This window comes from Macaca mulatta, chromosome 13, assembly GCF_049350105.2.
Source record: "Macaca mulatta isolate MMU2019108-1 chromosome 13, T2T-MMU8v2.0, whole genome shotgun sequence".
Taxonomy (NCBI): Eukaryota; Metazoa; Chordata; class Mammalia; order Primates; family Cercopithecidae; genus Macaca; species Macaca mulatta.
This window is the reverse complement of record NC_133418.1, coordinates 10,460,693-10,473,569: the sequence shown is the minus strand read 5'-3', so window position 1 is coordinate 10,473,569 and position 12,877 is coordinate 10,460,693. Positions and strand designations below refer to the sequence as shown.

Sequence of the window (12,877 nt, the reverse complement as noted above, 5' to 3'; positions counted from 1 at the left end):
ATTGAAAAATTAATAGACAAGTAACCAACAGTTATTATGTGACTTTTTCTTTGGGTGAAAAACTTGGTATTTGCCACTTACCATTCCTGGTCTTGTAAGGTTTAGCTATGTCCCTCCAGAGCAGAGTAGCCTCAATCCAGAACGTTTTTAGGATGATAACCAGGACATTGATTAGCATTAACAATACACTACATACTGCAATTATGCAGTAGGTGCTTTGATGATCAACTATTCAAAAGAAAGAAAAATGATTATTATTACTACTGAAACAAGATATAATAAACAGATACATGGATGCTGGCTTCCCTTGGGAGTATAAGAATTTCATGTAAGATATACCCACTGAGAATTTTCATGACTGCTTTAAGTACCAGGACATTCACATTTATTGAGCCTCTACCACATATCAGGCTAAGCATTACAGGGAATTCTCAACGGCAAAAGAGGCACAGAGACACTCGTCAACTTAACTAAGATGGGAGGCAAAAGCATGATTTTTGCTGGCAGAGGATTTTAGAAGGAGAACTTGCTCCATGCAGTACTTGGAAAGGGAGCCTTCCTGGAGGAGGAGGAGGCCTCTGAAAGATGAGTAGGATTCAGGGAGATGCAAAAAAGGGAAGGCCCACCTGGGCAGAGAGAATACCATAAGCCTAAGTGCAGAGAGGAAGTGTGTTTTCTGAGGAACTGGAATAACCTAGTTTGGGGAATTGGTGGAAGATATGATTAGGAAGGTTGGTCAGGGCCAGGTTCTGTCCAGACTTGAAACCCCAACTAAGGCAGACTGCCTTATTCTGAAGGTCACAGGAGCATTGGAGCCTTGAGTGGTTTTCCCATGAGATTAATCTGATGGTAGTAGAAAGTTTGTTTCTGTGGAAAGAAACTATGGGCACTCAGAAAAGAATGGAGTGTGGTACTTGGGATGCAAGATGCAGAGGGTTGTAACTCACGCAATAATGAGAAAGGAATAGACAAGGTGCTGTCAGGGCATTAAGGAGAAGGCATCGACAGGTCTGAGAGATTTGTGACCTCTAAGGGCTTGGTGGTGTGGGAGATAGAAGAAGAAGCAAGAGTCACCTAAGTGGCTAAAGCATCTTTGATAAAGAACTCAAAAGTCAAATTACTAAGTTCTAGGTCCTACTCATAGCCCATACTTCTCTCATGGTGAACATTACTCAGCCAACACTGAACTTTATCCTAGTACTCCTTGCTTCACAAAATGCAGATGCAACACGCATATGCACTGACGAATGTGAGAAGAATCTCAAATGAGATTTGCTGATATGGTTCATTTCCATCTTAAGTCTCCATGCATGGGCTCCCAGTTCTGAGGTAGAAAAAGCACTGGACCATATTCACAAATTCCTCCACAACCTCTAATAGTTTATCAGCTCTCTCAGTGACCAGCAGTATGAAATCAAGAATTATCAAGGTGATATGACTCAAAGTTGGGGGAAAAATGTGAAAATTGACAAAGAGCTTACTGTCAGCAGGTTAAATAATGAAAACTCTGTTAAGTAAATTGTTTCAACAGGATTCCTTTCCAGGTCACTCTGTCTAAAAACCCCAGCTGGATGCACAGAGGAATGTGTACTTCCTGTGGGGAATGCTGGGGAGTAACCATGCCAGTGACTGGACACTTCCAAGCAAAAGAAAGATGTTGATCCAAGACCTCAAAGGGAGTCTTTGTAAGTGTGAATCATTTTATAAAAGTATAAGTAATTCAGGTATGTGATGACTAAACATTACTTTCTGTATACACATATAAATAGCAAAATGCTGGCTGTGTTTGAATCCTTGCTCCATAACTGTGGTATCTGGCAAGTTATTCAACTTTCTTTGCCTTTTACTTTGAAGTATTGAGAAAATAAACGAGAAAGTTAAATGTAAAATAAGTAGATGAGTCCTGGTACATAGGAAATAATGAATACATGTGTACTATTATTATTATGAGCATCAAATATGTATTTAGTAATAGTTAATAAAATGGGGGCACAGGCCTTTTAAGTTTTTGCTCTCTTAAATATCAGAAATAAAAAAGAATTCATCATGACAACTCAACAGCAGTAGTAATAATTTGTGTTTAATTTATACAGGTGCTGAAACAGACTGTAACCATGTTGACTTAAAGAAAAACAGGCAAAATACAAATAAGCTAGAAGGAGCAAAATCACTGAACACGTGTAACATGAAAACAATTCCAGCACATCGGTAAGCAGGGACATTGATCAATGATAATGTAGCAAAGCAGGAGGACACAAGGGCAGCGTGGGTGGGCAGGCTGGATGGATGGCTGCAGGGTCCACTGGGCCCACCACCACCCCAAGCATGGCCGTCACATAGCACCTTGACGGGGTCCACAGCCTTCCTGAGGTGCCACATTTATCACTGGCAGACACCAGAGACCCACAGAACACTATGGCACTTACAGCCATCTGCATGAGTTATGATTCTGTTTATTTTATGAAAAACCTACAAATCGGGGGTTAAAGTCAAAATTAAAACAAGAAAAACCCCACATACCACTTCAGGCAGAGACCTGCCACGATTACACCATATTGGGGGTCTGCTGTCCCCACACCCCAATCCTTTCTCCTCCTGTTGTGCCTCTCTGTGTGTATCTGGATGAATCTGGACCACACTGCACATATGGGTGGGAACTCAGGATTTAACACTTTCTTTGGCTATTTGACAAGTACGTTAAACAATTTCTACATGGTTGTACAGCCCCTGAGGAGTGATGAGTGTAAAAAAATATATTTTTCTCTCTCCTTCCTTTTATACGGGATACAATGCTTCGTATAGCGAACAGGATGCCTTTGCCTGGATATGCGAAGAACAAGTGAGGAAACTGACAAGGGCTCAGGAGTGAAATGCTTGGAAAGCTATTTTCCAAGACAACATTGCATTGTCTTGGACACAACGGAGACACACCAAGGGAGAGAGGAGAAGGATCAGTCCACCTCTGTGGGGGAAGAACTTCATCTCTGATGTTTCGCATTATCTGGGCATGGTGATGATAAGAAGCACAATGACTTGTAGACAGCTTTATTACTGTTTTGAAAACTCTGTAGGCAACATATCCCCTTCTTGTGTGCACCCAGGAGGGATCACTCTCTCCACCCTGCTTTGGCTATTTGTGAAGCCACCAATTATTTATATATAAGAAAGAATGTTACATTTTAAAAGATTATATAGCATCTGAAATTAACCCAATAAAGACTCATCAGTTTCATGTTGTCCTTTTATTGTGTCAAATCATGATGATATCATTAAAATCCTGCTAGATTCAGAAAAAAGCTATAGGGAAGCAATAAACAATTTCACTTTCCAAATGATGGAGAAAGTTATTGAATTTACCAAGCATAAATATAAAAATAGTATTTTGTTGTATAATTAAGCCTTATAGCTAGAGAAGTAGAAATGTACACAAAAAACATTTGGTATCAATAACTTGGTTGTGCATTCGTTTATTCGGTCAAAAAATATTTAACTGAGCACTGGCTAGCTGCCAGGTATTGCGCTAAGGACCCAAAGATGGTTGAGATGATGTCCCTCCCCTCATGGAGCTTGCAGTCATGTTGAGCAGACTGTCAAACAGATTTTGGCAAGGCAATGTGACCAGTGCTACGATACAAACAGGATGCTACAAGAGTACTTAGAAAGCATGTATACCGCAAACCGAGGGCCAAGAAAAGTTCCCCGGAATAGGTGGTACCTGAATTGCATGGTGAATAACAGAGGCAATAAAGAAATGGGTTGAGCTACCAGACTTCCCATGTGTTCCATATACCTTAAATACTTTATAAAGTTTAACAATCATAATGTGTGTGATATGGTTTGGGTCTGTGTTCCTGCCCAAATCTCATGCTGAATGGTAATCCCCAGTTTTCAAGGTGGAGCCTGATGGGAGGTGATTGCACCATGGGGGTAAGCTCATCATGAATGGTTTAGCACCATCCTCTTGATGCTGTCTTTGCAATAGTGAGTGATTTCTCATGAGATCTGGCTGTTTAAGTGTGTCACCTCTCTCTCTCTCTCGCTCCTGCTTTCACCGTTTGAAGTGCCTGCCTTTGTTTTGCCTTCTGCCATGAGTAAAGCTCCTGAGGTGTCCCCAGAAGCAGATGCCGCCATGCTTCCCGCACAGCCTGCAGAACCGTGAGCCAATTAAACCTCTTTTCATATAAATCACCCAGTCTCAGGCATTTCTTTATACCAGTGCAAGAATGGCCTAACAAGTGTCTTACTATAAAGTAGCACCTAGGATTTTCTCACTGAAATGGCAGTAGTTACATACTTCCCCTTTTTGTTCACTTTACCACCCTCACTAACAAAATGAGTGTTCATTATGACCAGAAAAAGGTATAGAAGGAACCACGTTTACAACAGGTAACACAAGTTATAAAAGAGCACAAAAGAACACGTTCAGTTTACTGTTGTTGGTGCATTTTCTTTCACATACAGTGAGACAGAGGGAGTTCATAAAGTTAGAAAACAAGGATGATCAAAGAAGCAGCTGAGTGTTGTAGAGAAACCAACCATAGGAGGCAGTGGGGAAGGAGGAGGAACTTAAGCAGCAGAGAAGCTCCCAGCAAACAGGAACAGTCTACAAAGACCAGATAGCAAACAGCATCCCAAAGAAGAGAAGTACATTTTATGGCACAAGCCATTCCCATTGTCTTGATGGATCTCTCGGAACCACACTCCATTCCGCTTACCCTTGCTACAGAAAGTTCAGGTGACCAAAGTCTCAGAAACACTCCTTACTTGGATTTTTCCTACTTAGTCTTATGGTGTGCCTTCTCAAGCCATGCAAATTCAGGGCCAGACAGTCGTACCGCAGCAATAAATCCTCTTCCTTTACATCAGCTATTCTTAAAACCGTGTTTACACAAGCCAGCCCATCGCTGAAACTAAGAAAGCAACCTGTTACTTGTAATGCCTACTTCGCACGTGCAAACGATGTGCAAGGGGAAGAGGATGGTTCTCTTCGATATAAAAATACCTTTGATTTTGCCCTTCCTCTTGTTGAATTCTTGGTTCACTGAAGTCTGTAATTTTGTTTCCATTAAGCTGCCACTGGACGGCAGCCAAGAACTGAGCGCCTTTTCCAAAACAAGCAGAGCAAGTTAGGTTTGTGTTTTCTCCTAGAGGGGAGTAAGGACATTCACCAATAAAATTAACTTCTGCAACTAGCATTTTATCCCATTTAATGTAAAAAAAAACTTACTGAACACTTAGTATGCACCCCGCCAGGACCTCCCTCCCTCATCTCTAGCACCTTCCTCTTTCTATGTCCTCTCTTACCTCCTCCCTGCTCCCATTACTTTCATTCACCCAGCTGGGTTTCCCATTCACCCACCTGCATGGGAAACTAACAAGGCCAATGATTCTGGCTTCACCAACCCCACTTTATAAAGGATTTCTAGTAAAAGGATTGCCCTTTACTAGAAATTAGAAGAGTTTCTTTCCAACTGCTCCCTCCACGTCTTTCTACAGTACTCTCTTCATCTCTCCATAAGCTACCTTTGAATATAAATGTGTTTTACCAGACCTGGCTACCATTGGCCGGAATGGACACTCTGCAGGTTTCCATCCCAAGCTCTGGGATAGAGATGAAGATGAAATTAGATGCATACATGAAAGCACCATGAATTACAACATGCAATAAACAAATGTAAATACTGCAATTGCTGTGTCCTGGTTCCCAATATTAGCAAATACTTGGGGCAGGTGCTTCCAGGGATGTCACCTCACTTACCCCTCAAGGTTCCCTATGCTAATTGCCTGACCCCTGCTAAGGGAATTCAGAACAGGGGTCATATGGAAGGATTTTCCAGGCAATATTTACAGCATTCTGATAAATTTTCTTACCAATTTCCACTTCCTTTGTTTCATTGTGTGCAGGGGCTCTGATTACAGGAAACAGAGAGAAGCCTTGCTCATCTTAAGGACAAAAAGAAATATAAATATTAGGGGAGCATTGAATGCTACTCAATATAAGTTTGTATCTTCATGTTTCTATTCTATTTCATAGCAATGTTTTTCAAATTCTTCTAACAATAACCCATAATCACACACACACACACACACACACACACACACACACACACACAAAACAGAAAAGCATTTAAATAAAGCTTTCTTTTATTACCTATGATGCTTTGTAATATCTGTATTCTCTTTGACATCACTAAAACAAATGCAGGTCCAACCCATAAAACTAATTACATGACCTAGTAATTGTTAGAAAACTACGCTTCTACAGAATAAGACTACAGGGAAGATTTCAAAAGACCTCTGAAAACAATAAATGGATGAGTCCACAGATTTGCTCGCAGTTCTCCACTAGGGTGGCCCATCCTCAGGGAACTGTTCCCCGTATGGAATTCTGACTCCTGGGACCACCAGGGCTGAAAGACTGGCAGTGCTTGTGGAGCGCTGCTGCAATCCTCCATCCCTTCATGCTCATTTATTTAAGGACAGTGTGATTAAGGACCACTGTAAGGGTTGATATTAAACAGAAAGAGACACTAATAGGAATGTGGTCTGGTGATGCTTATTTTGCAGTGGTGCGGTGAAGTATTGGAAAACTCCAAAAAATTGTCTCCAATATTGCTTTGCCCTAAAAAAACTGTCATACGTTAAGGGGCTATTTCATCAACGTGTGTAGATCAACTTGTGCTAAGGAGACCCCAGTTATTTACAGATTGATAAGCTATGATCGTGAAGTCTTTCCCTTAAATAGGCTTTTATAAAATTTAAGACAACTTGGAAAACACATTTTTAGAATGAAATGAACTACTCAAGGCCACTGATGATATTGAAAGTATTTTGCAAACATGGATTAAAATCCACGCAATAACATTTATGTACACCATAGTATCGCATCATAAAGCCTCTCATTAAACTTTGAATCCAGTTAGTATTACTAAAGAGTAAATTCTTCTCTTTTTAATTTGCAGAAACTCTGAAATCAAACTAGGAAAAAAAAAAAGTTGGTTTTGCTCTCCAAAATTTGAATGGCAAATTTTGTATTGCCATTCAAAAAAAGTAAGTTAAGTTAGAATTCAGACTGCTTTATCTTTGAAAAATTAAGTCACAAAAAAAGAATCAAGAATAGATGTGGCTTTGAATTAGTAATGTAATTCCCCCTGAAATTTCTTAAATCTTGATAGTGCGTTCAGAAAATCTCTTTGCGTCATAGTTCAGAATGTGTAAGATAAGATGGAGCAGGAGGAAGTAGAGGGAGGAGGGTGAAGCGCAAGAAACCCAACCAGAAGGGCACAACTGTTCCCACTTTGACTTCTTTCCAGTAGTATTCTACCTCATTAATGTTGGTAGCTCACCCTTGACCGTGAAGGACCTGGTCGCTGTCACACTATAATTGGCTCCATTTTCATTGTGTATAAATTTACAGGTATAATCACCTGCATCATCAGTCATCACATTATCAATGACCAAAAATGACTTGTGCGCCTTGTACCTTGATCCTTGAAGAGCCTGACAATTCTGAAATGAGAAATTTCATTTCCTTTTCAGTAATTCTTCACTTTTGTTTATTTATTTATTGACAGAATCTTTGTGGCCCAGGCTGGAGTGAGTGGTGCAATCTGGGCTCACTGTAACCTGTGCCCTCTGGGTTCAAGTGATTTTCGTACCTCAGCCTCCCAAGCAGCTGGGATTACAGGTGTGTGCCACCATGCCCAGGTAATTTTTATATTTTTAGTAGAGATGGAGTTTCTTCATGTTGGCCAGCCTGGTCTCGAACTCCTGGCCTCAAGTGATCTGCCTGCCTTGGCCTCCCCAAGTGCTGGGATTGGAGGCGTGAACCACTGTGCCTGGCCACTTGTGTCTATTTTAATTGTGTAATTTTCATCTATTTCCTTCCAAATTTCCTCTTACCTTAAACCACTCAAGAGGTGCTGTCCAATTGTAGAGGTCAATTGTAGGACAGTAAATTTTGGAATTTTTTTCTGATCCAGATACGGTTGAATACATCAAATAATCTGGAATGTTGCAATCTGGTTGTTTTTTATATATGGTGACATTCGCATATCCAGTCCTATTGAATGTGGGACTATTAAAATAAATCCAAAAATTAAGAGTCACTTAGCATTGTGAAATAACTTAACCTAAATTTAGCCTTTACTTAATATTGCTTTTCTTCTTAAAAACCATCAATATACATAATGGGTATTTTCTTATTTAAAAATAAACATGAAAATCTAGAGTTTAAATACTTTTTTGTTACATTTGAGCTAAAAACATAGCCCCCATAGTAGCCCTAACAATGACTTCTTTGCCATTTATTCATATACTACATCTGCTGTAACGCTGTAATCCCAGTGTAATAAAGATAACCACTATTTATTGAGAGTTTATTATGTACCAGTAACAATGTTGAGCACTTTTCCCCATTACCTTAGTTTATTTTCACAGTAATGCTTTGAGATGAATTCTATTATTACATTATATGCATTTCACAGAGAAGGAAACTAAAGGGCAGAGAAGTAACTTGCTGACATCGCACAGTTAACTAGTGGCAGAGCATGAATTTGACAGTTGTCTGGCCTCAGACCTAGGCCCTTAACTAATACATCCTGCCTTTTGATGTCGTTCATTTGACATTTTGTGTGTGCCAAATACAATCACAAAATCGAAACATTTAACAATTTGTGAACAAGAGTAATTTTTAGGCACACAATCTCATCAGCCTTCTGTGGCTTAACTTGGAGGTTCAAAGCATTGGTCATTGCCCCTTTTCACCTACTAGAGGCCCCCTGAGATGGAAAACATCCAGATTACTATTTTCTGCTCTAGTTTGTTCTTAATTCCAGCCAAATGTAAGCAATTGCTCTCAGTTATCTTGGTCACTAGGAAAGCTAGGTTTTTCTCTAAGTCAGCTACAAATTAATCCCTGCAACTGTAAATCCAAATAGCTCAAAATGAGCTAGACCTCAATCTGATAGTATTCCTAGAAGTTTATCCAAATCACTTTTATTCAAATCACTTTATAAATTTAACTGTTCCAGAAAAGACTAGGGAAGGAATGAAAGCAAGGGCACCTCAGGCAATCAACCATTCAAGAAAAGGGAGCAGGGTGAAAGAAGATGGGAGCTCTCCGCATAATACCTTCTGACAATGCAGGTATAAATACCAGAATCAGCAACTTCAGCTGGTAGAAACTTAAGAAGTTGGCCTGAGGCAAACACACGATTTCTTTCCTGGGTGGGAATACTTTTGTTTGTTTGTGAGTAATACCAATCCACGATGTAACTAGGTTTTCCTTGTCTAGGACATCTCACAATTAAAGCCTCATTTTCCAGGCCCCACGATTGTTTACCTGCAAATAAAAGATATAAAGACGATCCTGAAATGATCAAATGAGAAGATCGTAATTCCTAGCCTCTCAATATTTGCTTCCAGGATTAAATTTAGAAGCCAGTCATATACTGTGATACTTTGGGAAAGAATAAGTAACTGATTAAGATCTCTAATGAAATGCTAATGAGTTAATTTGGAGCTAAACCCCTCACAGTTCTCCGGTGGAAAAGCAGTCATACCTATCTAAACAAACTTTGTGTCAGTCAATAAACATCTGCAACACTTCCCATGTGCAGGCACCATGTTAAATTCTGCTGCATTTGAATATGTGAAGCCAAACTGATGATATATTCATTACAAAGAATTTCTTCTGATAGATTTGTAATGAATAATGATCATACAAAAACAATATATTTTTCAGTTTACAATTCAACTGGAACAATTGGAAGCACGCTGCTTAAAACAAGGTGAATATTCTTGAAATTAATTTATAAAAATTTAAATTATAGTTAAAAGGCAATACTTACTAAACTTCGCTGCTGTGGAATACACGAGAATTGTGAGAATTGCTAAGATCCAAAGCCCCATTCTCTGTTTATCAATCAAGAGCAAGTGTTGGTAACTGGCTGTTGAGATTACTCCAGATGAGTCACTGGCATACGACAGTGAAGGTCACCACACGTGAGGCAGTTGATGATGCTCTCCAAGGCTGAGTTGGGAAGAGTAGCCTATATCTTAACTGAAAAATAAATTAGACAAAACCATAAACAGAATTTTTATCAGCCATGATTTTTACTTTCTCAGCACTACCCAGGAGAATGAATCGATCAACACATATTTCATTAAGTGCAAAGAGATATAACAGCAGGTTTCAGATATGCAGTATTGCACTTATTCCTATAGAAGTTTCAGGTCATATAGCTCTCACAATAATCATGCTATTTCACAATTATCATGCTATTTCACAGTTATATTTTACCAGTCTCATGAGAATGTCCCGAAATAAACTTAAGAAGGAAAGAATATGAGTTTCTATTTTTGAAACAAAACAAAACAAAACAAAAAAACATAAAATTCAGTAGATTTAGAAAATACATTGTATCTTGTGAAACCACAGACATCCACACAGGCTGGTGGCAGCATGCTCACAAAAATAACTCACAAACAGATACGTGTGCAAGTAGTCATCACAAAGCAACTTAGGAGTAGCAAAGTCAGAACTAGACTAAAGCATTAGCCAAGCAATTGTCCTATGCTCAACCCCAAACCCTCAAACTTTTGTTCCTGACTCAGCTTGTTCCCAGGAGTCACCAAAGGCTTTCTAAGAATAGTTGAAGGTCTGTGAATAATAATAAATACATTTATTTTTTCTTTCAGAAAAATAATCATTTACTTTCTTACTTCTTTTCTTAAAATATAAGGGGAGGAATAGAAGCAACATAGAAATTTACAAACATAAAGATAAACACAATCATGAATGATGAAGACTTTTTTATTACAAATTTTAGATAACTAATTGATGCTTACCCAAACTGAAAGACAGAGGGGATGAACTTGGAGTCAGTGACGGAGCTAAGAATAGTTTCCAGTCTATGTAGCTCCCTCCTCCTAGACTACTCACTCTCTTCTATTTTAAAGCAGAGACACTCCACCCATCCTGAAATTTGATTTGTGGTCAAATCTATGACTTGTTCAAAAATGCTGATGCATCATGTCCTAAGAATTCTTGATGTTGACAAATAAATATTTAAACATAAAAACAACATTGAGTAATCCCTTGACAGGAAATAATTGAATGATTTCCTCCTATTTTAGCATCAGTTTCTCAGGCTGAATAATAAATAATGCTTATTGCCTGTGCCCCGATATTAGGACACTTTCAGTTCTAAACCGTCTTGACACTGGGGGCCTGGAGGCTGCCTTTACAGATATTCCTTGACACCTCATTTCCGGAGACACCACTCACGAAAGCTCCGTCAGCCTTGGCAGCATTGGTGCCAGGAGTTTCGAAAGCAAAGGTTGGGGAGAGGCAATGCAAAGTAAGCAGCACTTTCTGGAACTTAGAAATTCTCTGTCTAGGGTCCAGAATGTGACTCCATCCCATCCCAAAACAGATTTCAGCTCCTTGGATTTAAGTCCCAGTAGGGCTCTCTGCCTGGATGAAGAAAAACAAAACAAAGGAAGTTTTTCTAGAGTGCAGAGAAAGAGAAGGAAGCTGTGACTAAGAAGCTTCCCTCAAGTGGAATGACAAAGGAAACCATAACCCTCAACTCTTGGGCTCCAGGTAAAACAAACTTCAAAAGCAAAATTTGATTTTAGCTATGCATAGTTGCGATGACCCTAACATGAGTAAACTCAACCTACGTTTATGAGTCATCACATCTCAGAAGGATTCAGGAACTAATTCCAGACCAATATAATAATATAATGATAATAACTAACCTTTCTTTAGAATGTCCTCTATGCCAGACACAGTCTAAGTGATTTCCATGTATTAATTCCTTCATTCTCACACTCACCCAATGAGGCAGGCGCTATTATGATGATGCCCATTTTACAGACAAGGACACTGAGGCACAGAAAGATTAAGCAACTTGCCCACGTCACTTCACATTAAGAGTTGAAGTCAGAATCCGAACCCAAGAAGGCTGGCTCTGAAGACCAGACTAATCACAGAATCCAACTGCTGCTGCTTGTGGAAGGTTAAGAAAGGAGGAGCTACAAAAGGGAGAGTTCTCAGTACATTTTTTGAGCCAGTGTCTTTGCTCCCCACGGGGGCTGGGACCACTCTTGAATCTCTTATCTGTCAGGGGTTTAGTCAGCCTTTTGGCATGTGGAGTGGCTCTGAGAGGAAGAGATATAGAGTCCTTTGACCGCTGGGAGAGGAGATTAACCATGAGATGTTCACCGTAAATTAGAGGAATTAGGTCTGCACATTGTTATTCTTGACCTACTTGTGGAAGTCCATTTCATCAGGATCTTATTGCAATTGGGGCATGAGATCACAGCCAGGAGCCAGCGAGTCTGCAACGGTGCCTGCGATTGCCCAAGTGCTGCGTAGGGTTTGTTCAACAAAATAACACAAACTAGGAATTGTTTTACATTTGATATCCCAAAACATCTTTTTAAAACATGTATTAAGTTTGAGCATTCATTCTTAAACTAGGCCACGTGAGCACTGGTTTCTCAGTTTAGAAAATAAAGCTTCCATCAATTTTAACATCATGATGAAATTCTGCAGGAGTATTTATTAAAGTTGAACTATTCCTGTAAAACAATTCAGTTGTTCATTTGACAATTCAGACTTTTCGTTCAAAGTGCAATACTGAGTGGTACTTATCATCAACATCACTCAAATTTTATAGATAAAAATAAAAACCCAAGGATAAGACTGGTTAAGTAATTTGACTAAGTTCACCCAGTTGCGGCTGGGGTTGAAACAAGACTTGCTGAACTTCAAAGCCAAGGTTTTCTTTACCCCTAATGTCAACTAAAAAAGAGAACATTCTCTATGCCAGAGATTAGAGTGGTAAAGCTTTTCTTTTTATAATTG

At 39.4% G+C, this 12,877-nt stretch overlaps 1 protein-coding gene across 7 annotated transcripts in view; it reads right to left on the bottom strand.

Moving 5' to 3' along the window:
* IL1RL1 (interleukin 1 receptor like 1) overlaps nt 1-12,877 on the bottom strand; it is a 34,588-nt gene that overhangs the window by 3,906 nt on the left and 17,805 nt on the right. The window contains exons 1-9 of one of the 7 annotated variants that reach the window (XM_001107813.5): nt 10,852-11,212; nt 9,852-10,063; nt 9,133-9,343; nt 7,903-8,077; nt 7,347-7,509; nt 5,872-5,943; nt 5,003-5,144; nt 4,765-4,910; nt 82-228 (exon numbers count right to left, since the gene is read on the bottom strand). In XM_001107813.5, coding sequence (XP_001107813.4) covers nt 82-228; nt 4,765-4,910; nt 5,003-5,144; nt 5,872-5,943; nt 7,347-7,509; nt 7,903-8,077; nt 9,133-9,343; nt 9,852-9,912 — 1,117 coding nt within the window. In that variant the 5' untranslated portion in view covers nt 9,913-10,063; nt 10,852-11,212. Of the gene's footprint in view, nt 1-81; nt 229-3,227; nt 4,911-5,002; nt 5,145-5,871; nt 5,944-7,346; nt 7,510-7,902; nt 8,078-9,132; nt 9,344-9,851; nt 10,064-10,851; nt 11,213-12,877 lie in introns of those variants that run through there. The other 6 variants (XM_077958934.1, XM_077958935.1, XM_077958936.1 and 3 more) reach the window with 6 other exon arrangements.